A 24,909-nucleotide genomic window follows, 5' to 3' on the forward strand; every position below is an offset into this window, starting at 1 on the left:
CTACTAATATTATGAATTCGAAAGTTTGTATGGATATCTGGATGTCAACATGTTTGTTACTCTTTCACGCAAAAACTACTGAACGGATTTTAATGAAACTTTACAGTATTATTTTTTATAAGCCAGAATAGCATATAGGCTATAATTTATGACGATATGATATGACAAACTAAATTTCAATAAATAAATAAGACGTGAGAAATATCTATTAAAGCGCCTCTATCGAAATTGGTTAAAATCTACAGCGCTGGACAAACTACTACTTTTGACGATCGTAAATATTTATGTGGGGGAAACCGTGAAACGCCATCTAACAACATCATTAGTAATTAGTAACTAAATATTAACCCAGAATAAGGAGTAAAACGGGGCCCACGCGTACGAAGTCGCGGGCGGCCGCTAGTGATTAGATAGGTTTAATCAAACTTTAATGTACCTACAATGTACAGATTACAGTACCTACATCAAGGTAAACACTGTGACATCTTATTCAGTTGTGATAGAGGCGATATTGCAACAAAAATGTATAGTCTAATGGGCTATCGTCTTAGGCGGTTATCACACTGCGCCGCGCTCCACCGCGCGCACGGTGTTTTATTTTGGCTTAGAAGCGGACATCCCTGTTTTATTAATTCAATCGTTAGATATTACTATTATGTATAAAATTGATGAAGGAACTAGTAGTTGTATTTGTTTAGTTTCGAAGAAATATACGATTTTGTGATTTTATAAAAATAACAGTTTAAGAAGCATATTTTCTAAAAAAAATTCATTAAGTCAGAATTTTGTAAATAAATTTACCTATCACTATAACGTCTACCTTTGTGCAAAAATAAATGGTTATTGCAGCAGTAATTTAGGAATTATTTAATAATTTATGATTTTCAGAAAACATTTTTTTCTCCGTTGTCCTAGAAAATTGGCAGCTATATTTACTTTATATTGATGCATGATATCATTATCTATAATACCTGAAAATATTACTTGCCTATCCCGTGGGAGTTCGAAGATATTTTAATTTCTATGAGTTTAGAAAATTTATATGTAAATAGGGTTGTCATCTAAATATTTTTTAGTTTTTTTAATGCTGTCCGTAACAATACGGTTTTAATGCCTTTGTTAGATAACTATTGAAATTCATTGCTTTTACCATTATTAATTTATCTGGTCGAGTTTGATAATTATAGAGTTGGCGCTCTGGCGGCTTATTGGAAATCCTATCGTTTAACGGCGGCGCAGTGTGATAACCGCCTTACTTTCTAAGGCTGAGTTGCACCATCTTACTTTAACTTTAACTGACAAACGTCAAAAATCTATCAAACTCCATACAAAAAACGCCGGTTAACGTTATAGTTACGATCAAAAGTTAGGTGGTGCAACTCAGCCTAAATGTGGATAAAAATACTTCATCACCGAACACTTCCTTAATAAAGACACAAGCTATTCAAATCTAAAAAAAATAACGCAAATGGCAAAATTTTTCCTCAAATACACGCAGTTCCCGCGAGAGCCAGTCAATTGATGCTTTGACGAGGAAATCAACGGCAGCGAGCAAAACCGAGCAAAGGTTTGATTTGCATAGAATTCAAACATTCGCTTTTGAGCTGCAGTTAAAATTCCAAAGCCTAAAAAGAATTACATCCGTGAAGCAGCAAATCGAACGCACAACGTGGAATATAGCTTTGTGATTAGTATTCGTGTGTCACCCTGTGCGTCCACGCACCCTGTGAGACATAGTAATTTTTGTGAATACGTGAATTATTCTGTAGAAGAGTGATTTTACTCTAAGATTTTCGTCCGTTTCAGCCAAATAACGTCAAGGAGTTCCACGTCTGGTCCTGCGCGCCCGCATCCAGCTACCTCTCGCGACCTCTCAGATCGTCGGTCCACCTAGTGGGAGGCCTGCTCGTGATCGCCACTAGAGAACTGTTTTGCCCCAGCGGACATCAACTCTACGATGCCCTTCATGCCCTTTTATCAAATCATAACTCTGTCGTGGTCATCTAATAGTATAGATATTAGAATAGTAAATAGTACCTAAGTATTAAAAAAGAAGGTCTACTGGTTCAAACTTTATTATACTCGTAAATACGAGTACGTACCTATAACTACATATTTAGGTGTAAGACCTAATAGATTGAACGTGAATGTATTCAGTTTCAAAGTATCTATTTCTGATCACATTGATACTGGACGCCCACATTATGTTATTCAGAAATTACTAAAATAGGTAGTGGGTAGAGTTCCATGCTTAAAGTTGGAGTAAACTTCATTAGGTTACGGCCATAACAAACTAAAACTAACGAGTCTACTTACATCAATCTTGTAGACACGAACTCATAAGTTATAAATGTCTTTTCTAGGTAAAATAATTTTGCTAACCTATAAATCAATGCATATTCTAGGTAATAGCACAGAATAATAATAAGTACTAATACTCGTAGTTCTGTTAACCTGTGAATTGTTATGGAAAACATTGGGAGCGTTTGGCAGAAAATAGCGCTAGCTAGCGCTAGTAAGAAAAATGGCGTCCTTTTAGCGGTAGATAAGTGCGGTCACTGACAAAAAAATGTATGGGAAAACGTCACTTTTGAAAGGATGATGGGCACAAATGTATGGAAAGTGGTACCCCGCTCCAATAGCCATAACCAATATTTATTTTAAAAGGCCTTTAGATGTAGAAAAGTGTCTGCTATGGGGCCAGTTCTAATTCACGTTTTGAAAGCAGTAATTCCACTATATTATAAATGAAAGTATAACACAATAATCCATGTATACGAGTATGCACTATGACTAAAGCCTGGTCCGTGAGCATGTAGAATCCCGTCCAATGACCCGAAGCTACCCATCCTTATCGCTCGCTATAATACAATCTATTAATCTAGCTACAATCTATTAATATAACCAAAAGAAACATTGAAAAGAAAAGGATTATACCTACGATGAACTACCCAAGCTATTAGCCCTTTATTCGCTTTCATCATCATCATCATGATCATTGTAGCCATAGGACGTCCAGTTGAACATAGGCCTCCCCCAATGATTTCCACAATGGCCGGTTGGTGGCGGCCTGCAACTAGCGCCTTCCCGCTACCTTTATAAGGTCGTCGGTCCATCTTGTGGGTGGACTTATTGGGTCTTGTGGGTTTATTCGCTTTAGCAACCCATAATGAACCCTTAAAAAGATATAAAACTTTAACCCTTTTATTAATAAAAGTTACACCCTAGTTGAACTCTGGCTTAAATTGTCATTTGGTATGGAAATGTCATTTTAATCCAAGGTTCTTCCTAGGTGTAACTTTTTATTAATAAGGGGGTAGTAGTTCTTCAAATAAAAATATTTATTTCATAATTATCCCTACCAATAATTAAAGAGTTAATGAAGGATGCTGGAGCAGTAAACACTTCATGCCTCGCATAACCTAAGTAGGTACCATACGAAGGACACGTATGATACTTAGGTTACACAAAAAGTATGTTTATCTTCGAACACAACCAGATCTGAGGTTGGTGGCCATAGTAAATGTTGTTCGTCTTGGTAAGATCTTTCAAATGACACTACAAACATAACTATTGGAGCCGGGTACTATTCTGCAAAAAAGTATGTTTATCTTCGAACACAACCAGATCTGAGGCTGGTGGCCATAGTAAAAGTTGTTTATCTTGGTAAGACCTTTCAAACCATACTAGACACATATCTATTGGAGCCGGGTACCATTTTGCCCATTGTCCTTTAGCAAACGTGTCCTAGCCGAAAACATGCTAAAGTTTCGGCGGTTGCCACGGCGATCGCCAGTTTGCTAACAATTTCTAACAAGCGCTATTTTCGCATTGAGTTTTTAGTAGGTAAACACACAAAGATAACATTTTTTTTGTTACTTATCCGGAATTTACTGACCTACGAGTAGGATACTAAATCGTTTCCAGAGCATTTGAAAGTGTTATGAGAAAAAACGTTATTATAAGTATTATTGGTTAATTCTTAGTTAAACTTTTTAATGACTTCGACCCTCTTAGAACTAATTTTCTTCCATGGACCTTCAGTGTAGATTTTCTATTTTATGCCTACATAAAAAAAATAGTAAAGAAACTTACGCTTCAGATATGAGCGCCCTCAGCTTGCAGAAGACCAGGCCCAGGCTGTATGGGTACTGGTGCCAGTACACCGACAGGTCATTTGGAAGTCCTGCAACAAAAAACATTATTAATACTTCGCCATATTTCTTTATTTCATCTCCTCCAACCCGTGGATCTTTTTAAATCAAATCCAAAAAGGTTTAAAACAAGATCACAATGTTTAATTCACTGTAGGTACTTTCAATCTAGCTGAATTTCAGCCTGCTCAGTTTGCTCACCTGGCATAATTGCAACGAACCAATCTACACGAATATCATTAAGTTTGTAAGTATATTTGTATAATCTCTACTAGTCACTACTGTAACGTTATTAAAAGTTATTTCATGAGAAAACTACATTGTCCGCGGGAAAAGTTGAAGGCTGGATTGCACAATCTTACTTTAACTATAATAAACGTCAAAAATATGTCAAACTCCATACAAAAAAACTGGTTATCGTTAAAGTTACGGTTAAAGACGGTGGTGCAACACAGCCTTACTGTCATTAGTTCAACTGGCAACGAAATTAATCAGAAGAAATTAAAAGAAATGCAATATCAATATACTTAAGTTAGGTACTGTTGTGAGGGCTCGTGAGCTAAATATACTTAGATAACATTAATCTAAAAGTTGTTTTATGAAATAAATTAATTAACACAGGTACGAATATCTCATCAATACGAGGAAGCAATTTATTGAAGTTCAAGATATTTTCATCTTAATAATATTGCCAGTTATTAAGTACGATTCGCAATAAGGAAAATGTTCAGCAACTAGGTGATAGGTACTTACTTACGTCTACTTTGTGTCTCAGTTACACTGCACAAAATGTTTGGAACGAAGCTTCGAAAGATCTACTTGAAATTGCTGACACTTTAAGTGAAATGCTGCTCTTCAAAAGTGTATTAAAAATGGTGTCAGTACTTTTATGTGGAACTAGCATATTTTTTTTATTTGAAATAAATATTTGTTTTTACGTTTTCAAGAGTAATAACCATACCTCTATTTACTACGCGAAAGTATGATCAGTTTTGTAACAACTAACTTTTTTGATTAATAACAACTTCATTTTGAATTCTTGTAATCAAGCTTGAGTACCACATAAATGATTTATTAATAAAAAGTGATTTCATATTTGATCTCCATTCTCCAGGTCTTACTCTAGAAAATTATTAAAATAGCACGTAAGTACTTATATTTTAATCACTTTCCAAAGTTAAATTACATTGGAATTATAATTATATGAATTCATAATTTATGCGAGGTAAGTCAAAGAGTATGTGAGGTAAGTCGTTGATGTGCCAGTCATGTCAACCTCGAAGAAAATTCTTGAGAAACTTTGGTAACACATAACATGGCGCTGTAAAAACTTTTAATCAAATATTGTCAACACTATTGCGGACAAACTGTTTATCAGTCTATCACTATAGGTCTAGTGGTTAACTCAGTAAATACCTAAACGGCTCGGGAGGGGTGACATTGACATAATATTATGACGTGACAGAGCACACAAATCTGAAGCATATTATGAAGTCTCACTAACGTGTGACGTCTCAAAAACAGGGTTCCCGTGACGCTCGCATACCTCATGCACTGAGTAAGCGTTAACCTACACAACGCGAGTTAATCAAACTTAATCCTCCTTGATTAAAACGCATATACACTTCGTTCTATTGCGAAGATTAAGTTCATATTATACTCATAATCCTAGGGCTTTAAGACAAAGCTAGTCATTGTGCCGTGGAAAGGCGTGCTTTTGCAGAACTTGCAGATTACTGTCCTTTCTTACTCGAATGTGTCGAGGACGATGATAACAATGGCTTCTTGCGGCTTAAGCCAAATTGCAACGAGAGACTATAATGTATAAACAGTAGCATACGCGGTGACATCTTTTGTGAGGAAAAATGGATAGGTGGATGGTTGAATGTTTCTTACTGTTAAAGCAGTCAACATGACAGTTTTACTGTATTCGACAGTTGAAAAATCAGCCTTTAGACGCAGAAATATTGAACAGATTTAGGCTGAGTTGCATGCATCTTACTATAACTTTAACAAACGTCAAAAATATGTCAGACATCATACAAAAAGCACCGGTTATCGTCATAGTTACCGTTAATGTTAGGTGGTGCAACTCAGTCTTAGATAAAACTTAATACCTATAACTACAGCATTTCAGAATAACATGTATTTTTAACGAGATAGTGAGTTAATCGCTAATTAAGTCGATCTTACTGGCTAAATGTCACGCTGGCAAAGCCGAGGGCGAAAGCTAGTATTGTTTAGTCAGGTGGCCTGTCGACTACACACTACTTAGCACAGTGTTCTTTCACATCTGTCGTGTCTGTGCTTGCCGTAAGACCCCATGCGAGCTTAATTCATTTTCAAAGCTACATCTGCGTTAACGTGAATCTATATTACTTTTAAAACGTAGCTGTCTCTGCCACACTTGCACTCATAACTTTTGTAGAGCTTAATGGGACACTTACATTGCTAATGGACGTGAGAAATTCAGCAATTTATTTAATACTAGCTTTTCGCCCGCGGCTTCGCCCGCGTGGAATTTTGTCTTTCACAGAAAAACAATATCGCGCGCGTATTTGCTCACCGTTTAGACCTACCCTGGACTACGACAAACATTTTAAAACCAAAATCAGCTCAATCGGCCCAGCCGTTCTCGAGTTTTAATCAGACTAACGAACATCAATTCATTTTTATTTATATAGATAGATTTCTAGATTCTACTCACAGTATGTCTAAAATGTGGAGTGGGCCTGTTTTAATTAACATGTAGCTTAAGTTACATTCACATAGGTACCAGGTGTAATTTTAAACTATGTCTTGAATGTCTAATTGAAATCAATTAGAATTAGAATAGTTTTATAATTAAAGCTGATACAATTAGCTAAATTCATTGGATAAATCTATGAATAGCAAGCTCAGGTTAACTCTCCAATCTGCATCCAAAATTCAATACACTTTGACAGCTTCAAGCATACCATGAAGTACCTACATTAATCATTGCTTTTGTGAACCCAAAGAAAGCATAAGAAACATAAAACTCATACAGACCTATAATATATCACCTCTACTAACTCCATTTTCTTTAAACATGCTCTCTTCCAGGTCTTTTGTAATTGAATTGCCTAGCTTCTTTGTGTGGCACATTACACAGAAAGCGATTGTTACAAAACACCAACCAAAACGGTACCTAAAGTATTCAAGGTTCAAGGAATTTCATAGAAAACGATGACAAATGTCGAGAAAATAAATTGTTTCGAAACAAAGCTGCTGATCTCAAAGTCAAATAGATAGTAATTATAAGGGTTCTGTGTCTGCTGAATTATTTTCATCGTAGTGAAAGGGTTAGACGGGATAGTTATGTTGACAAAAACTTCACTTTGGAGTCCGAAACATGCAGTTTGAAAAACAGTGCGATTATTTCCCGGAAAATTTTAACGACTACTTTATTCACAGGACTCGTTGTGGAAATCCATGAATCATTGGGGGAGAAATATGTCCAGAAATAGTCGTCATTTGGTTGAAACGAACGAACCATCATCATCAGGGTATTCAGTCACCACTGCAGGAGCGTAACCTTTTCTAATTTTGAACAGATTTTCGCAGTAATTTATTGCTTACACGTGACAAGCTCAGAATTGTATTTCACAATTACAATCAAATTATATGCACAGTAGTTAATAATTATTCTTGAACCAAGTATATAGGGGAGAGTTCGGTATATTGTACCGCCGGGTAAATTGTACCACTCCCATATTTCGTAAAGTATTTATTGAATGTCTGTAATTGCAACACTCAGCGATACACAACTAAAATCAATTAATATCGGCCATGTGGTTTTTGCCGTGACAACAAACACGTGTGTTTTATTTTGAAAAGTATTTTTTCATTGTTTTCAAGTAACTTTTGACAATACATGTTTAGTTTGTAATTTTGTTAAATTTAATAACAGGGTGTTTCTAATATATTATTTAGAAGCGTAAATTAGTGTGGATTACAATTATTTGAAACATTTTTCGGTATTTATAAGCTATATTTTTTACCGATTTTTTAAAAGCACTGTCACCTAGTCGGCTAAATTGTACCACATCAAGTTGTATGGAACTTTACCAAAGGATTTTGAAATTTTTTTTAGTAAATCATAATTTGAAGTTATAATAGCGTAGTTATGTTTGACTAACAATAAATGAAAGCAAAAGACTGGCAAAGTAGATTAGGTACAAGTGTGCGTTACGATAATTGCAATTACAAAACTTGTACTCAAAATCGTGATAACGTGTAAAACAATATCGATTGTCTATGTTATTAACTACTGTTCCTTTTCGTTTCCTAATTTGTTAAGAATGTGTCGTATAATATTTTGCCATAGTTTTTTTATAGGCTTGAAATTTATTGAAATCTAATTTAGTAACCCTGTGGTACAAATTATCGAACCGGTTGGCTAAATTGGACCGAAGCTCTGAACTCGTACTTCGTTGATTTGTGCTAAATATACAACAATAATGTTAATTAATACTTATGAAATAGTAAGTTGAATAATGTATCTTTTATTATATACCATGAACATTAGCAAAAACAAAAGAAAACTATGTGTAAAATGGGATTGAAAAAAACTGGTCCAAATTAGCGGACTCTCCCTTACGTTAGCTTTCTATTTCAAATGTACCCTTAGTATTATTTTAGCCAATCATTTCCACCAGACTATTAAAACAGTAAATTAATTACTCTTGGGGTACTTGTTACTAGGTAGCTCTAATTAAATTTTCTCTCGTTGGTACACTAAGTCACTTTTCTACACGTACAAACCACGATAATTTGTACTATGTTCGTTCGTTCGTTTCAGCCAAATGACGACCACTGCTGGACAAATGCCTCCCCCAAGGTTTTTCATAATGAACGGTCCTGCGCTGCCTACATCCAGGCTCTTCCCGCGACCTTTACCAGATCGTCGGTCCACCTAGTAGGAGGCCTGCCCACGCTACGTCTTCCAGCCATGCAATGGGCAGCGTTCGGGAAGCTTCGCCATATACTCACGTCCGAAATACCGCAGTGTCTCAAGTCAAAAGTAATTGACCAATGTGTGTTGCCAGTGATGGCATAGGGGAGAGTGGGGGAATTGCGGACGCTGAAGGGAAATAACGCACAACATTCGTACTATTAGTAATAATCAGATTTTCTTTATTAATTATTAATCTTTAGTTAAACATCTACAAAAACAGTTATACTTATTAAACGAGATCAATCAACAAATGGAATATTTTTAGCAAAAACAAAACCTTGTCTGTCCGTAATTACCCGCAGCGCTCGGGGTAAATTCGGACTAACGCTGGGTTAATTACGGACAGGTCCACATCACAGACAAAAACCACAAGTAAAGCCTTTAGAAGAACTTCCTGCAGTGCAGTTCTCATGTGCCCACTTGTTACACTTTAAACACCTAATCCAGTCTTCGGCGGGTGGATGAACGTAGTACTTTTCCTGACAATAAATGCAAAAGTAATCAACATTTCCTTCATTTTCAAAATAATTTAGATTTCTTACACCCTTTGATCCTTTTAGCTTATTAGATGTAGTTTTATTTTGTTTTTCTTGGGCTTTTCTTTTCTTGTCTAATTTCTTTTGTTCCTTTTCTTCTAGATTCTTTTTTTCTGGTGTGCTGGTAAAAATGATGGAATGCTTTTTGTTTACTGCCCGTTTGTACCAGTTATTGGTAAATTTTTAAATAGTTTATCGAATTAGGGGTAATTGCTGACGTCCGTATTTACCCCGCAAGGCTTGTCCGCAATTAACCCAATTGGGTATTTTTAAATCAAAGAGATAAATTTGTAGGTTATGAAAACATTCCATAAAAAGAAACATTGGCGATTCAAACTTCATTGACAAAGCTATCAATAGATAATATAACTTTTTACCATCACTTAGTATTCAGACCAGTCCCTTAAATTAAAAAACACTAAAAATTAGATCAAAATACACAATTTTTTTAAATTTTACCTACCTTTCAAACTGTGCGCAGCCGGCTGTCGTAAGTTTTTGCATGGCACTAAAATGGCAGAAAGAAACAGATGACAGCACCGGGCTGCCGCGGGGGGGAGGGATTGAGTAGGTACTTGCTAGTCCGTATTTACCCCGCGTCCGCAATTCCCCCATCCTCCCCTACGGATCTGAGACGTGGTGTACTATGTAGTTTACAAAAATTACCACAATTCGTCCCTCCTCCAGGCATTTCTACAGCACATTTATTAATTACTCAGAACTTACTTAGATTATCACCATCATTTCAGCCACAGGACGACCACTGCTGAAATAAGGCCTCCTCCAATGACTTCTGGATGGCTCGTTGAGAGCGGTGGTAGAATTTAGGTGAGTTCATCAATTTAAGAGTAGGTAATGTACTATTGAAGGATAAAATCTGTATTTGAGTTGGAAAAGCAATATAATATTACTATGTATTTTGAAGGAATAAATCTTTATTTTGTCTTGCAGAAAATTGGCTCTCCCATTTCGAATAATAAAAAGTGTTATCGATAGCATCGTCCTCAAAACATCCTGCACAGAATTCCGAACGACCGCGATCTAACTGGTGATAAAGAAAATTGTATCCGTCACATAGTCCTCAACCTCAAAGTTTCGAAGATTAACGGCAGACCCATTGGCCAGCCTTTCCGGGACGATGGCTCAAACAAGTTGGATCCAACTTCGCTTGTCACACAAATCGAGCCAACTTTCAGTGATAAGCCGCGCTACTCTGGACTTTATTGTGTTGACACAAGAAACTTGATTGGAATAAGTAATTAATGTGGAGGATCTCAACGCGCAACGCTTGCAGATTTTGAGGCAAAATTAATGGACCAATTTATGCTCAACGTTGAATGGATTAGCTTGGATACATGTAAATTTTCATACATTCAGGGCTTTGTAATTTTAATATCATCAGAATATAAAAATTTGAGATAAACCTTTGACTAAATACTTCGGCTAAATAACTAATATTGACATGACATAAATATTTAAAAAATCCACACTTCTTTTTGACCGGTCAAATCACTATGATCCATTTGCAGTCAGTGTACCTTATGCCGTTGTAACAGAAACGATTTTGCAATAATAAAAGTACAGTCCTATGTGCGGTCGACTGTATGGAAACTCGTATACTGCGGGACGGTATGACGAAACCGCGGGGTCACCTCACATCGTGATTAAATACCTCAAACTCGGGCGAGATTCCGTTGGTGTGCGCTACAGTGCCGCAGTGTCCATCATTATACGTACGACGTTTAGAGCTTTAGACGATAGATTCGCTCCTAAAAGCTAGGGATGTTATGGATATGTAGTTTCGGTTATGGATACGGTTACGGATATAGGAATAATATTATACCGGTTTCGGTTACGGTTACGGATATTTTTTTTATTTCGGATATCCGAAAGTTTCGGTTACGGTTACGGATATCTGTGCTTTAGAATGCAATTTGCAATAGTTGTCCAACACGGTTCATTCATGGCCGCACACTTAACATCGAATAAAAGATATTAAAAAAATAAAAATTTATACTAGATGGCATTGTAAAGGTAAATCAGGCTGTTATGCCTTTACATATAATTCTATACAAAAAACTATTTAAACTAAGTACCTACATCCGAAACTATCTGAAACTTTTGAATCGGTTACGGTTACGGTATCGGATATTTTTTTATTTCGGTTATCCGAAAGTTTCGGTTATGGTTACGGGTATCCATAACATCCCTGCTTAAAGAATACCTTTATTTATTAAAATGTAAAAAGTGGCATAACGGGGCTATTGTCACTTTTCGTTCCCATACAACGCATTTGCGCCAGTTTAATGCAGCACAAAAATTTGACTGCGATCGCACCTGATGTTAAGTGAGATGCACTCTAGGATGGACATTGGTCATACCTAGTCTTGTGCTAATTGTGCTATTAACTCTCGCATTGAAGAGGCTCTGATTATAATGCTCGGGAAAGACAGGAATACGTACAGACAAGATTTTTACCAAACACATCTACCGGAGCACTCTTGAACACCTATTTAGAATTAAATCTCTTTCCGAACTGACTCTACAAGCAATCGAACATGTGTCTCTTTCAAAGCAATCAACTCCATATCATAAGGGCTCCCCCTTGAGCTATACATCCGTATTCACAAACGATGCTTGCTTAAGTGAAGCAGCAACGCTATGCGGAGTCGAACGCACAGCATTGAATAGAGCTCTGTGATTGGTGTGTATACTCCGCCACGTAAGTATTGTCTATGAATATGTTTTTTGGACCCTGTGCGTCCACGCGCACTGTGAGACCTCATAGTAATTTTTGTGAATACGGGCGTAACACCCACACACGAACCAATCACAGAGCTCTATTCAACGCTGTGCGTTCGATTTGCTGCTTCACTTAAGCAAGCATCGTTTGTGAATACGGGCGTTAGACTCCCGAGTGCAAACACCGCACAGGTGCGTACTCGGTCTTGTCAGAAAATATTATTGCATAAAGTTGTTCTCAACTTCACTGAGTTCCACCAGTTTATCTTATACACCAACAGCATGTCAGACTGTTGACATCTATTACCACTACATAGATGCTAAAATCATTAGTTTGTGATATGTTGTCTTCTGTACAAAGAACGGTATAATGTTTTGCGCACAAACTTTTGATGTCAGCAGCCATATCAAAACGACTCGCTTTTTCTAGGAAAACTAACATTGCTTAAATTATGTAACTCTGTGTAATATACGAATACTAGAGATAATAATATTTGTTTGAGCATAATGTACGAGTATATTATGTTTGTTAACGTTACTCTTTTGGATAGTCTCCAAAAACATCTTTAACTGATTAAAAAAAGGCTAAAACCCAATGTCATTTATAGGTTATTTTTTTATCTCAGGACCAACGAATGTTCCCAAGGGACATTTTTACAACTTTTTGTTAAAACCTAACTAAAGGGTCCCAGTAGCTTTCGTGTCCTCCCATAAATTATATCTTTAGGGATATCGACAAATTGGGACGTCCATTCATCAGATTTAAAGGGAAAGGCAATAAATTGCCTAGATATAAATATTCTTTTTTAAATACGCTTACTTCGTCTAAAGAAGTAGAAGAATTTTGCAGATTGCAAAGATGCCAACAGGTTGGTTAATAAAAAAAATCACACAATGATGAATTCAATTAATGGCTTTTAAATTAAAAGACTATTCTAAATTATCATGATTGATAAAATTACTGCCTCTCGAGTCCAACATTTTAAAAATTGTGAATTCCGTCAGATTATAACCCACTGTTAGTTTACAATCTCACGGGTTATAATTATAAACTGACGGAGTTCACAATTTCACGTTGACATATCTACTGTATACGTATAGTACACATATAAGTATAAGTAGCCACAATTTAGGTTGATGTGCTGTCGTCCTTAAATCTTATTACTATTACGTGTCGTGACGTGCGTGCTGGGTGCGACTTTTGTAAGAGACTCTTTCCGCAAATAATATAGTAGCTCTAACTTATACGAAATCCCAAATAATTACTCCTATGTAGGTTAGCTAATCAAAAGTTCTGTCGAACTCACGAAACTCAGGACAAATTAGTTAAGTCCCTAGGGCATTGGCACTGCTTATTAGAATAATTATGTACAGTCAATCTATATTTCGGAGGCCTATGTTGAGCTTTGCATTTGTGTGAGTGCACATGGATAGTGCAGGTTTATATTAACCGCTTTTTATCGGTCTGAGGCGCAAGTCCGCCGCGTATCTGTCACAGTCACACTTCTGACACTTCACCTCTGGTACTGGTAGCAGCGTGTTTAACACGTTGAGTGCGAAACCAGGTCTATAGACCTTGTGTACGTCTCGCTTACCGTGCGGCTAAGAAAATTATAGTCTTCCTTGTCGTGCGAAAGGCATAACTTCAATTGGGTCCGGTGTAGGAAAGTGATGAATATATATCTATGATGTATTCTTAAAATAGAATCCAATGATGTACCTACCTTAATACCAGGTTTTTAGACCTGGTACCGCACGGAAGTAATAAAATGTCTTCACAATGCGAAACCAGGTCGAAGCACCTTGTACCCTGCGCACCTGGTACCGCACCCCACGCTAGCTTCGTGCAGCCAGTGTTGCCTCGCATTCGTAAGAAACGCACATGTCGACATGGCGTCAAGAGAAACAAACAAAATCAAAACTGCAAATTGATTATAATTTAATTTGCTACACGATTTATTGCTAATTTAAATAATGTTTTTCGTGACAAACATTTAAGTACATTTAAGTTGTAACTAAATGTTATTAAATAATATGTTTTCTTTAAATATAGCTTATTTAAGTATTTATGCACGTATGTCTTATTTGTAAAATATTTAGACTAAATTATTAAAACATCTTTGTTTCTTACTTTTTAAATTTTTATTAAAACTTAATTTAAACTATCGATATTTGTATTTCACATCCCTAGAATACCCACCAGACTTCCCTACTTCAGTGCGGCACAGGGTGCATAAGCCTTGTATTTTGAATATAGCTATAATTTTTATACTAAACAAGTTATTCACGAACGCCTTCAGGTGTATGTCAATAAATGCATTATTATTAATATTCAAAGAAAAAAAACACAATATCTATTAACATGAAGCAAAAAATAAAATTAATATATCTTAAATATTACAAGGTCTTTAAGCCTTGTGCCGCCACAATGTAAGTTTTAATACCAGGTTTAATGACCTTGTACCGAAGGAATGAAAAGTATTAGAAATTTACTGCCGCAGCAAAGGTGTTAATTCTTAGTTTTTTGTTTTTGTGATAATTTTTTTCCAAACAAACACATTTGAGATTTTTTTCTGACTCTATTTTTGGAGATCACACACACAAATGCAAAGCTTGGGTTACGCCTCATAAACTGTACCTATATTATTAAGTTTCCAAAACTCAAGGTTTAAACATTATTCCCGTAAAAAGTTTTAAATTTCTTTTACGATTAGAGATATTTGCTGTTTAATATTTGTGGAACTGAAGCTTATGTTTAAAGAGTTTTCACATTTCCCATATTTTTAAAGCGTTTGCATAGTAATTAATTAATTTTAAATAGCTACGCTTGATTATGCTGTCGACGGTACCAAAAGGAAGTTTTTTGCCTCAATAAAATGTTACAAAAGTTATTTTGCCCTAAAATAATGGGCTGCTCTTGAAAATAAGAAAGCCATAAAAAATAAGACCCACTTAATGTGAGACTTCAGCATGGAAAGTTTTGTCATTATTATTTCGATATCGAGCGACGATATTTTTCCATGTTTTTAATCTCCGGAGCGTTATTTACCGTCAAATACGGCCCTGGGGAAATATACGAAAAACGATTTCCATACATCGAATCTTCTCTTCTTCAATCATAGTTTTCTATAGTCCGCGCCAATAGAAACTGGCAAACATTGGTACTTACTCGAATAACATTCACACCTAACGGGTTCTGTATATCAAGTAATTTGAGTGAGCTTACTGTGAGCTATTCGTATTGAAAAATGAAGAAAGAAAGAAAGAGAAAGATACATTTATTACAATGGACATCACACAAATACAGGCAATTACATAGACATGACAGTGGCACATAATAATGGAAGAAGAAAAAAAAAACAAGAGTAAACTGAGCAGTGCCACCCATTCACCAACAAGATGCCCACTGCAACGGGACCCCACTCAGCATATGCCGTGGCCCACGGTGACGAAGGCCACGGCGCTGGTATAGTTATATTTAATAAAACGAATGAGTTGCAGGTTGAGAATAGACAATCTTTATTTCTTTTTCATTAGCTATGGAACACTAGTACACATTTTTAACACTAGATGGCGCTAGTATGAAGTAGTTATTTAATTATTTTGATACTATTAAAAAACATAATATTTTAACAGCACCACTTATCAAAATAATCTAATATCTATTTTAATAACAATTAGCCAAAGTATTAAACAACTTAACTAAGACTTATATTGTATTCTTTAAACATTTTGAACACCTAATAATTTTACAAAATAGTTATGTTTGGCACCACTTAAACTTTTCGTTAATACATCAGCGGGCATCTCAGATGTTGACAGATGAACAATTTTTACAAGCTTATTAGAAACTGCTTCTCGTATAAAATGATACCGCACATCTATGTGCTTGGTTCGTTTGTGAAATAAAGGGTTTTCTGTCAACCTCTGGGCTCCCTGGTTATCATTGTAAATTACTACAGTATAGTTACAATCAACAATTTCTGATAAAAGACTTTTTAAATACATTGCCTCTTTACATGCCTCAGCAATGGCCATGTATTCGGCCTCAGTACTTGACAATGCCACTGTTTGTTGCTTCCTGCATTCATAGGATACTACACAACCTGATAATTTAAAACAAAATCCCGTATAAGACTTTCTATCTATAGTATTTGAAGCCCAATCGGCATCTACAAAACCTTCTAAATTACAATTGTCTTTAGAGAACTTCAAACCATAAGATTTAGTTTTTTGTAAATATTTTAGAATCCTTTTGGCATGATGCCAATGAACTGAATTAAAACAATTATTAAATTGGCTAAGATAGCTTACACTGTATGATATATCTGGACGTGTTAATACTGATAAATACATGAGATTTCCTATAAGTTGTTGGTAGGGAAACTGTTTATCAACACATTCTGCCTTATCTAATTTCAAATTGCATTCCATTGGAGTGTCTTTAGTATTACAATTATTCATATAAAACTTTTTTAGAATTTTTTCTACAAATTGTTGTTGGTCAATTACAATACAATTGTTTTCATATTTAACTCGCATGCCCAAACACCTTTTTATTGGACCTAAGTCCTTAATTTTGAACTGTGACATAAGTTTCTCCTTCAAATCATTAGTCATAGTTTTATTATTAGAAAAAATGAAAAAATCATCAACAAATATTGCAATGATAATCTGCTCATCTTTACATTTTTTACTATATAAACATGGTTCTGAAACTGACTTTACATAATCCATTTCTAACAAAAAATCATTTATTCTGGAATTCCATGCCCTAGCCGACTGCTTCAGTCCATATACAGCTTTTTTAAGTTTAAGTACACAATTACTTGGACAACTTAAAGAAGGAGGTGCCTGCATGTATACATTTTCTGTTAAAACACCATTTAAAAAGGCTGTAACTACATCTAGATGAGTTATTTCAAATTGAAGCTTTACACTTAATGCAAACAGAAGTCTAAGTGTAGAGTACCTTAGAACTGGTGAGTAAGTCTCGTTAAAATCTACTCCATGTTGCTGAGTGTAACCTTTTGCAACAAGTCTAGCTCTGTACCTGATACTGTCGTTGCTTTCTAGCTTTTTCTTGAACACCCATTTACATTGTACCACTCTATCTGCCTCCTCTTGGTTGACAATCTCCCATGCCTGGTTGTCCTCAAACGCTTGAAGTTCATCAGACATAGCCTGCAGCCACTTGTCTTTCTCTGGACCATTGGTAGCTTCATGGTAAGTTATGTCTTCAGCCCAAGACTCTGGTTCATCTGAAACACAAAGATTAGTAAAACCGTACCTTTGAGGAGGTTTTCTGATACGCTTTCCAACCAACTGAGGCTCTTCATTTTCAGATTGATCTTCTTCTGATAATGTCTGATAAGACTCTCCATCAGTTGAAGTTGTACTTTTTTCTGAATCACATACATAAGTAGGATCATCTTGATTTATCAATGTTGTTGAACTTTCTTCTGTAGAACTTTCCTCTCGCTCTGATTGCTGTTCATCAATCTGTCCTTCGTTTATTTCTATCTGAGTAGTTTCTGGTTCCATTATGATGACATCTCTGCTGGTAGATATTTTTCTAGTTTCTGGATTATACAATCTGTAACCTTTCACGTTCTCTGAGTAGCCCACCAATATGAATTGAACTGCTTTCTTGTCCCATTTCAATCTTTTAGTTTTAGGAACATGCATCATTACCTGGCTCCCAAATATTCTGACGTGACTGAGATCAGGTTTTTGTCCAGTCCATATTTCAATCGGTGTCTTTTGGTCCAAACCTGAAGCCGGCGATCTGTTTTTTAAGTATACAGCCGTATTAACTGCTTCGGCCCAAAAGCTTTTATCCAGTTTAGCTTCGAACAATAAACATCTTGCACGTTCAACTATGGTCCTGTTGAAACGCTCGCTGAGACCATTCTGCTCCGGAGTGTACGGATTCGTCTTCTGATGAATAATTCCATTATCTTTCAGATAATTTTCCATCATATCTGAGCAGAATTCCCCTCCATTGTCGGTTCTCAATATTTTTATCTTTGTTCCTTTCTGATTCTCAACCATTCTTTGAAATTCCTTGAAATACTGTAGAGTCTGATTCTTTTCTTTTAGAAAATATACAAATGCCATCCTGCTTGCATCATCGACAAACAATAGAAAATATCTTGCCTGTCCAATCGATCGAACCTCCATAGGTCCACACAGATCTGAGTGAACTACATCTAGCATTTCTGTACTTCTATGGTTTCGTAGTTGGAATGGCAAACGGCTCTGTTTCCCCTCACAACATACTTGGCAATTGGATTTTGTAATATCAGCCTTCACATCAAAAGATACTCCCTCTACAGCACCATTTTTCATCTTCTGCAAATCATTACTATTGATGTGTCCTAATCTTCTGTGCCACTGTTTTGCATCTGTAGTTTGAACTGCTGCCGCCAACACTTTCTCTGACTTCATTGTATTCAACTTATACACACCATTCTCCAAGTTAGCTATTCCAATAAGCTCATTCCGTTGATTATGTATATAGCAAACATCACTTTCGAAAGTAACTTTGTTTCCTCTTGCTATCAACTGGCTTACTGATAACAAGTTGGTGGTTAGGTTAGGTATATATAAAATGTTGTTTACCTTAATGTCAAACTGAGAATTATTTACAAGGGTAGTAATCTGTGTATCTCCGGCACAAACCACTGGCACAGTCATATTGTTTGCAACAGTAACTCTCTTCATATCGTGTACTTTTCTCACTTGCAATAAGTTTTCTTTGCTTGATGTCATATGAGCACTAGCCCCTGAGTCGATATACCAGTCTTCCTTGTCAAATTCACTATTGAAAAATGCAGCACTGAATGCGTTTACTTGCTTTTCTTTCATTTCGGGACACTGGTTCTTGTAATGGCCAATTTTCTTGCACTTGTAGCATTTTATAACCTTTTTGACATTTGACGTATTTGACGTTTGTGGTTTCGCGCCTTTTGTGTAGTTATTTTGACCAACCTTACTTTTTTGCTTCGACCATAATGCAACTTCCGAGTCATGGTCACCGATCTCAGAACTCATATCAAGCAGTTTGGTTTTTATGACATCAGAGTTTATAGCTATGCCAGAATGTTCTATTGCCATAATCATCGGGGCAAACTTTTCTGGCAGCCCCGCCAACAGCAATGATCCGATCCATTCCTCATTAATTTCAAATCCTGTACCTTTTAGTCGTTGTGCAGTTTCCACTATTTGACTCACGTAATTTGTCATGGATTCACAGTTATCTAATCTGATGGATATTAGTGTTCGAAGCAGACTAATTTTTCTTGTGAATCCGCTGTCATCAAATAACCTCTGGAGTTTCTGCCACAGGTCCTTGACTTTGGTTTCATTTTTGATGTGTACATATAACTTGGGATCAATCGTCATGATGAGTTTTGCTTTCGCTTTTCTGTCTTCTGCATCATTTAAATCGACAGGAATGGCGTCGATGTCCATGCCTTCCAAGATGAGAAAATTTCTTGCCGCGAACGCCCAGTCATCATAGTTCTCCCGCCCTTTCAACTTCGGCACATTCAATAAATAACTTCCTGACGACATTATAACTTTATTTCTGATGCACGATACGATTTTACTGTAGCAATTTTATTAAACTTTTGCACTGGGCCCATAACCTAATAAAACGAATGAGTTGCAGGTTGAGAATAGACAATCTTTGTTTCTTTTTCATTAGCTATGGAACACTAGTACACATTTTTAACACTAGATGGCGCTAGTATGAAGTAGTTATTTAATTATTTTGATACTATTAAAAAACATAATATTTTAACAATATTAGATTCTAAGACTCTTTACATTTTAATCATAATACTACCTGACCTGTGAATTGTATACCGCCATTCAGTTCGATTTTCCCTACCCTGATGAAACATAGTAAAATCATACCATTATTTAAAGCAGGAGACAAAAGTGACCCATCCAACTTTAGACCTATATCGATACTACCTGCGCTCAGTAAAATATTTGAAAAAATTATTTTCAATCAACTACTGTCTCATTTTAACTTAAATAAACTGTTTCATGAAAAACAATATGGGTTCACAAAAGGGAAAAGTACGACCGATGCAGGGGTTGCTCTTATCAAACACATTTTCGATGCTTGGCAGGAGAAAAAGGATGCTATTGGTGTATTTTGTGACTTATCGAAGGCGTTTGACTGTGTTGATCATCAAACTCTGTTATTTAAGCTAGAACATTATGGCGTATCAGGCAAGGCCTTAAGCCTATTACACTCTTACCTCTCAGACAGATTACAAAAAGTAAATATTCACGGAACTAACTCTTCGGGCGCCCCCCTAAAAATGGGAGTGCCCCAAGGCTCAATACTGGGACCATTGCTCTTTCTGATTTATATAAATGATCTACCTTTTTATTCAAAGGACCTTTGTGAGATAGTATTATTTGCTGATGACACTTCTTTAATTTTTAAAACTGACAGGCGTCAGGAAATATTTGACGACGTGAATAATGCTCTTTCCAAAGTATTAGACTGGTTTACAACTAATAATTTGCTATTAAACGCAAAAAAAACTAAATGTTTAAAATTCACTATGCCTAATGTCAAACAAGTTAATACTAATATTACAGTAAATAATGAACGCATTGAACTGATAAACTCTACTGTCTTTCTAGGTATTACCCTAGACTGTAAATTACAATGGGGCCCCCATATTGCTGCCTTGGCGGGAAGACTTAGTTCAGCTGCCTTTGCGGTGAGAAAGATCAGAAACTTGACTGATGTTGAAACAGCAAGGCTTGTATATTTTAGTTATTTTCATAGTATTATGTCTTATGGTCTTTTACTGTGGGGCTCAGCAGCAGACATAGAATCAATTTTCATTTTACAGAAAAGAGCTGTTCGGGCAATATACGGTCTTAAACCACGTGACTCGCTTAGAGAAGTTTTTAAAGAAATCAATATATTGACTGTGGCTTCGCAATACATATTTGATAACATTATGTATGTCCGTAAACATATACATTTATTTACTAAGAAAAGTGACGTCCACTCATTTAACACGAGACATAAGAATAAACTTGCTGTTCCATCATTTAGGTTGCATAAGATAGGTAATTCATTCTTGGGGAAATGTATTACCATATTTAACAAAATACCACACAACCTTGTCGAATTGCCAATAAACAAATTTAAGATACATATAAAAAATACCCTTATGTCCAAAGGGTACTACAAGGTTCGAGACTATATTGATGACAAGGATGCGTGGTCAGTTCAGTCTGCACATATTTGATGTACTTAAATTTGACTATTCTTACCGTTAGATAATTCCTGGCAATAAGTGGTGACTGAGTTTGTTCCGGCGTTTCTTCTCAGCACTTGCCATATGTTTGTCTCGAAGCGCTGGTAGGGCCCAAAAGATAAGGAGACATGTAAAGTGCCCCATAAGGGCTACCTTTTCTTTTTTTATTATTTTCTATTGACGTTCATAAGTGCCACTTGTGGTCTAAACTGAATAAATATTTTTTGATTTTGATTTTGATTTTTGATTTTTTTAAATTTTCAATCACAAAAAAAAAAACAAATTTGGTGCTTCGGGTACACCGTATAGGTATCTCCTACGATGTACCCGTACAATACATACAATTCTACATATTCGACGATTTTTTTTTAAATTTCTAGGATTTAAAATTAGGATTTTAAAAATACCAGTGCCCATTGGCGCGGAATATAAGCTTGTTACTTATTCAGACAAAAGAACCGGTATCATAATATTGAATTGGTTCCTTCCAGTGCCGCCGCTATTTATCTATGATTGCCTAGGGTCACCTATCTCTTTTATTTTTTTATTATTTATTTATTTTTATTTATTTATTTTCCATATAAATACACACAGTAAACATTAATATTTTCTGCCAAACTGTGACACAGTTTGTCGGCAGCAGTTCTCACAATACTGTTATTACATAGCCTTTAAATAACATTATACGTATAGGTACAGACGACGGCACGCCAAGTAAAACACCTAGGTTGAATTGCACCACCCCACCCCAATCGCGACCACAACAACCGGTGCCTTCTATATGGAGTTTGACAGACCCTTGACGTTTGTTACAGTTAAAGTAAGATGGTACAACCCACCCCAAGGCCTCTTTTCTTACTGATAAAATGGTGACCGCCGCTGACTTTTTACACTAAATAAATCTTAATGTTAATCACAAACATAAGACCAATGTTTAAACCAAAACATTTTGTAAACATGCACTCACACTCGCATACACATACACACATACACATAGGTACACACTACACATACACTCACATTACATGGTAGAAACATAACACTTAGCTTTTGAACAGTATCTATTATTATTCTGTGGTATTACACACAACATAGGTAACCGTCTGAGGACAATCATACTCGTAAGGTCATGGACACATCGATAAATAGTGCTTTCGCAGAGTTCTCTTAAGGTGGTTTTTACTTATTATGTTTTCAAGGAGGTCGTAGGGCAATTCATTTAACAGAGTAGGTACTAGCCACCTTCTTTCTCTCTTTCCATAATAGTTTTTAATCTTAGGCACAACTAGCTTTGGTTTTTTAGATTGACGGGTTGCATATGTATATTCCCTCTCCTGCTTAAATTCGTTTTTATCATATTGTTCAGTCAGAATTGTTACTTTTACTTTAGATTCTATTGGTAGTATTTTACACATTTTAAAAAGCTGTTCATAGTTTCCCTTTAGCGCGATTTTTTCCTTGGTTGATATTCTTCAAACGCACAGAATACCGAATAGTTCATGTAGAAACTATTGCCGTGCGTGCTACAAAATAAAGCCCTATTTGCCTGTCCTCATATAAACAAGACGCAACGAACCAAAAACTCTTCAAATAGAATTGGTTATTATTTGTTCGAGCGTTCATCTGCTACGTCATGACGCAGATCTATAAAAACTCATTTATTTTTGCAAATAGGCTTCTAAAAAGCACTTTTACACGTCCCAATATTAACCCTACCACTGTTTCGGGACAATAAATGGACCAGTGCTGAGAAGAAGCAACGCAAGATTTATTGTTGTTATGGGGGTTGAGAGACTTCTTTCCACTTAATAATGGGGTAAAACACTCGTCAATATGCCCCTGAAATACAAATTAGTACTTAGTTTTAACTCACTGATTTATTTATTTATTTGGAAACGCAACAACTTTGTTTACAATTTAAATTAATTCAAAAAGTTCATTTTTTTTTTGCTAACAAATGTGACAATAACTATGATTCATATTAAACCCCTAAAATAGCCTGTATTACAATAAGACGCCACTGTGTCAATTGATGTACCTACTGTCGTCCGTACATTATGGATGCTTAAGGCTGGGTTGCACCATCTTACTCTAACTTTGACAAAAATCTGTCAAACAAGCGGACGACATAAGGTGAATAAGGCAGCAGCAGACGACGTGTCGCAGCGACACTACTGGTTTCTATGTATTTCTATGAAATAGCACTCGTAGTAAGCGACTCGTCACCTGGAAGTATTTCATGAAAATACATAGAAAGTGGTGGAACGTCTGCTGCTGCTGCGTGCAGTCGGCTACGAACTTGCAACTTTATAGTTACCGTTAAAGTTAGGTGGTGCAACTCAGCCTAAGTATTGACCCACTCGTACTTTGCTCGTAGACGCGGATACTTTCAGCTATACATATTTGCCCCCAACTCCCAATAAGGAACAAAATTCTTGAGTGTAATAAAATATAACTTTTAATTAACTGTCGACGTATCTCTCCCTCTCTTTCTAACGATTTACCGCCTCTTAACTTTCAGCGGTGCTCTGCCTTTACAAGTACTTTAATTATGTTTATTTAGAGTAATAAAATACACATTTAACAAATTCATTAGCCCCAATTATAAACCCACAGTAAAATTATAAAGCTTGAAATTAATTTTAAAGGTATCACCTTGACATAACAAATTCTGTTGTTTAAGAATGGCCCAATTAGAGAAGGACAATGCAATGTTTCGTAATTATATTCCTTTGACATTACGAGGTTTGTAGGTACAAACATCACAAACGGAAGAAAAGGAAAAGCCACAATTAATGAAGAAATGTATTTTCTGTAACGAACCTCGCAATTCGATTTCAATTTAAAAGTCAAGCGTGTGGTTTCTTGAATTTCAATATTTGGACAAGTTACAATATTGGATTCATACTAAAGTAAAATAGTTTCGTAACAGGGGCTTAGGATCCGTAGATCCATTTTATTAAATCTTTTGAACTCATTTTGTTATTTAAATAAGTTTGTATTTAACTAAGTTTTTGGTCTAAGCTTGCAGTAAACACTGTGACTTGTTATTCAGTTGAAATAAAAGCGACTTTGCAACCAATATGTGTAGTTTGATGTGCTGTCGACGAGACAAAGTATTCCACAAACAGACTAGATGAAGTATTTTTTAGTTCATCCTTTGACGTGAGTTCCAAAGATACTCGTAAAAATACCACTTA

The 24,909-nt window shown here is 35.9% G+C and overlaps 1 protein-coding gene across 1 annotated transcript in view; it reads right to left on the bottom strand.

The window, feature by feature from the left end:
- LOC135081109 (neuropeptides capa receptor-like) overlaps positions 1-24,909 on the bottom strand; it is a 117,224-nt gene that overhangs the window by 76,995 nt on the left and 15,320 nt on the right. Inside the window, exon 2 of the mRNA XM_063975849.1 lies at positions 4,096-4,186. Coding sequence (XP_063831919.1) covers positions 4,096-4,186 — 91 coding nt within the window. The remainder of the gene's footprint in view (positions 1-4,095; positions 4,187-24,909) is intronic.

The sequence above is a fragment of the Ostrinia nubilalis genome, chromosome 19 (genome assembly GCF_963855985.1).
Source record: "Ostrinia nubilalis chromosome 19, ilOstNubi1.1, whole genome shotgun sequence".
Taxonomy (NCBI): domain Eukaryota; kingdom Metazoa; phylum Arthropoda; class Insecta; order Lepidoptera; family Crambidae; genus Ostrinia; species Ostrinia nubilalis.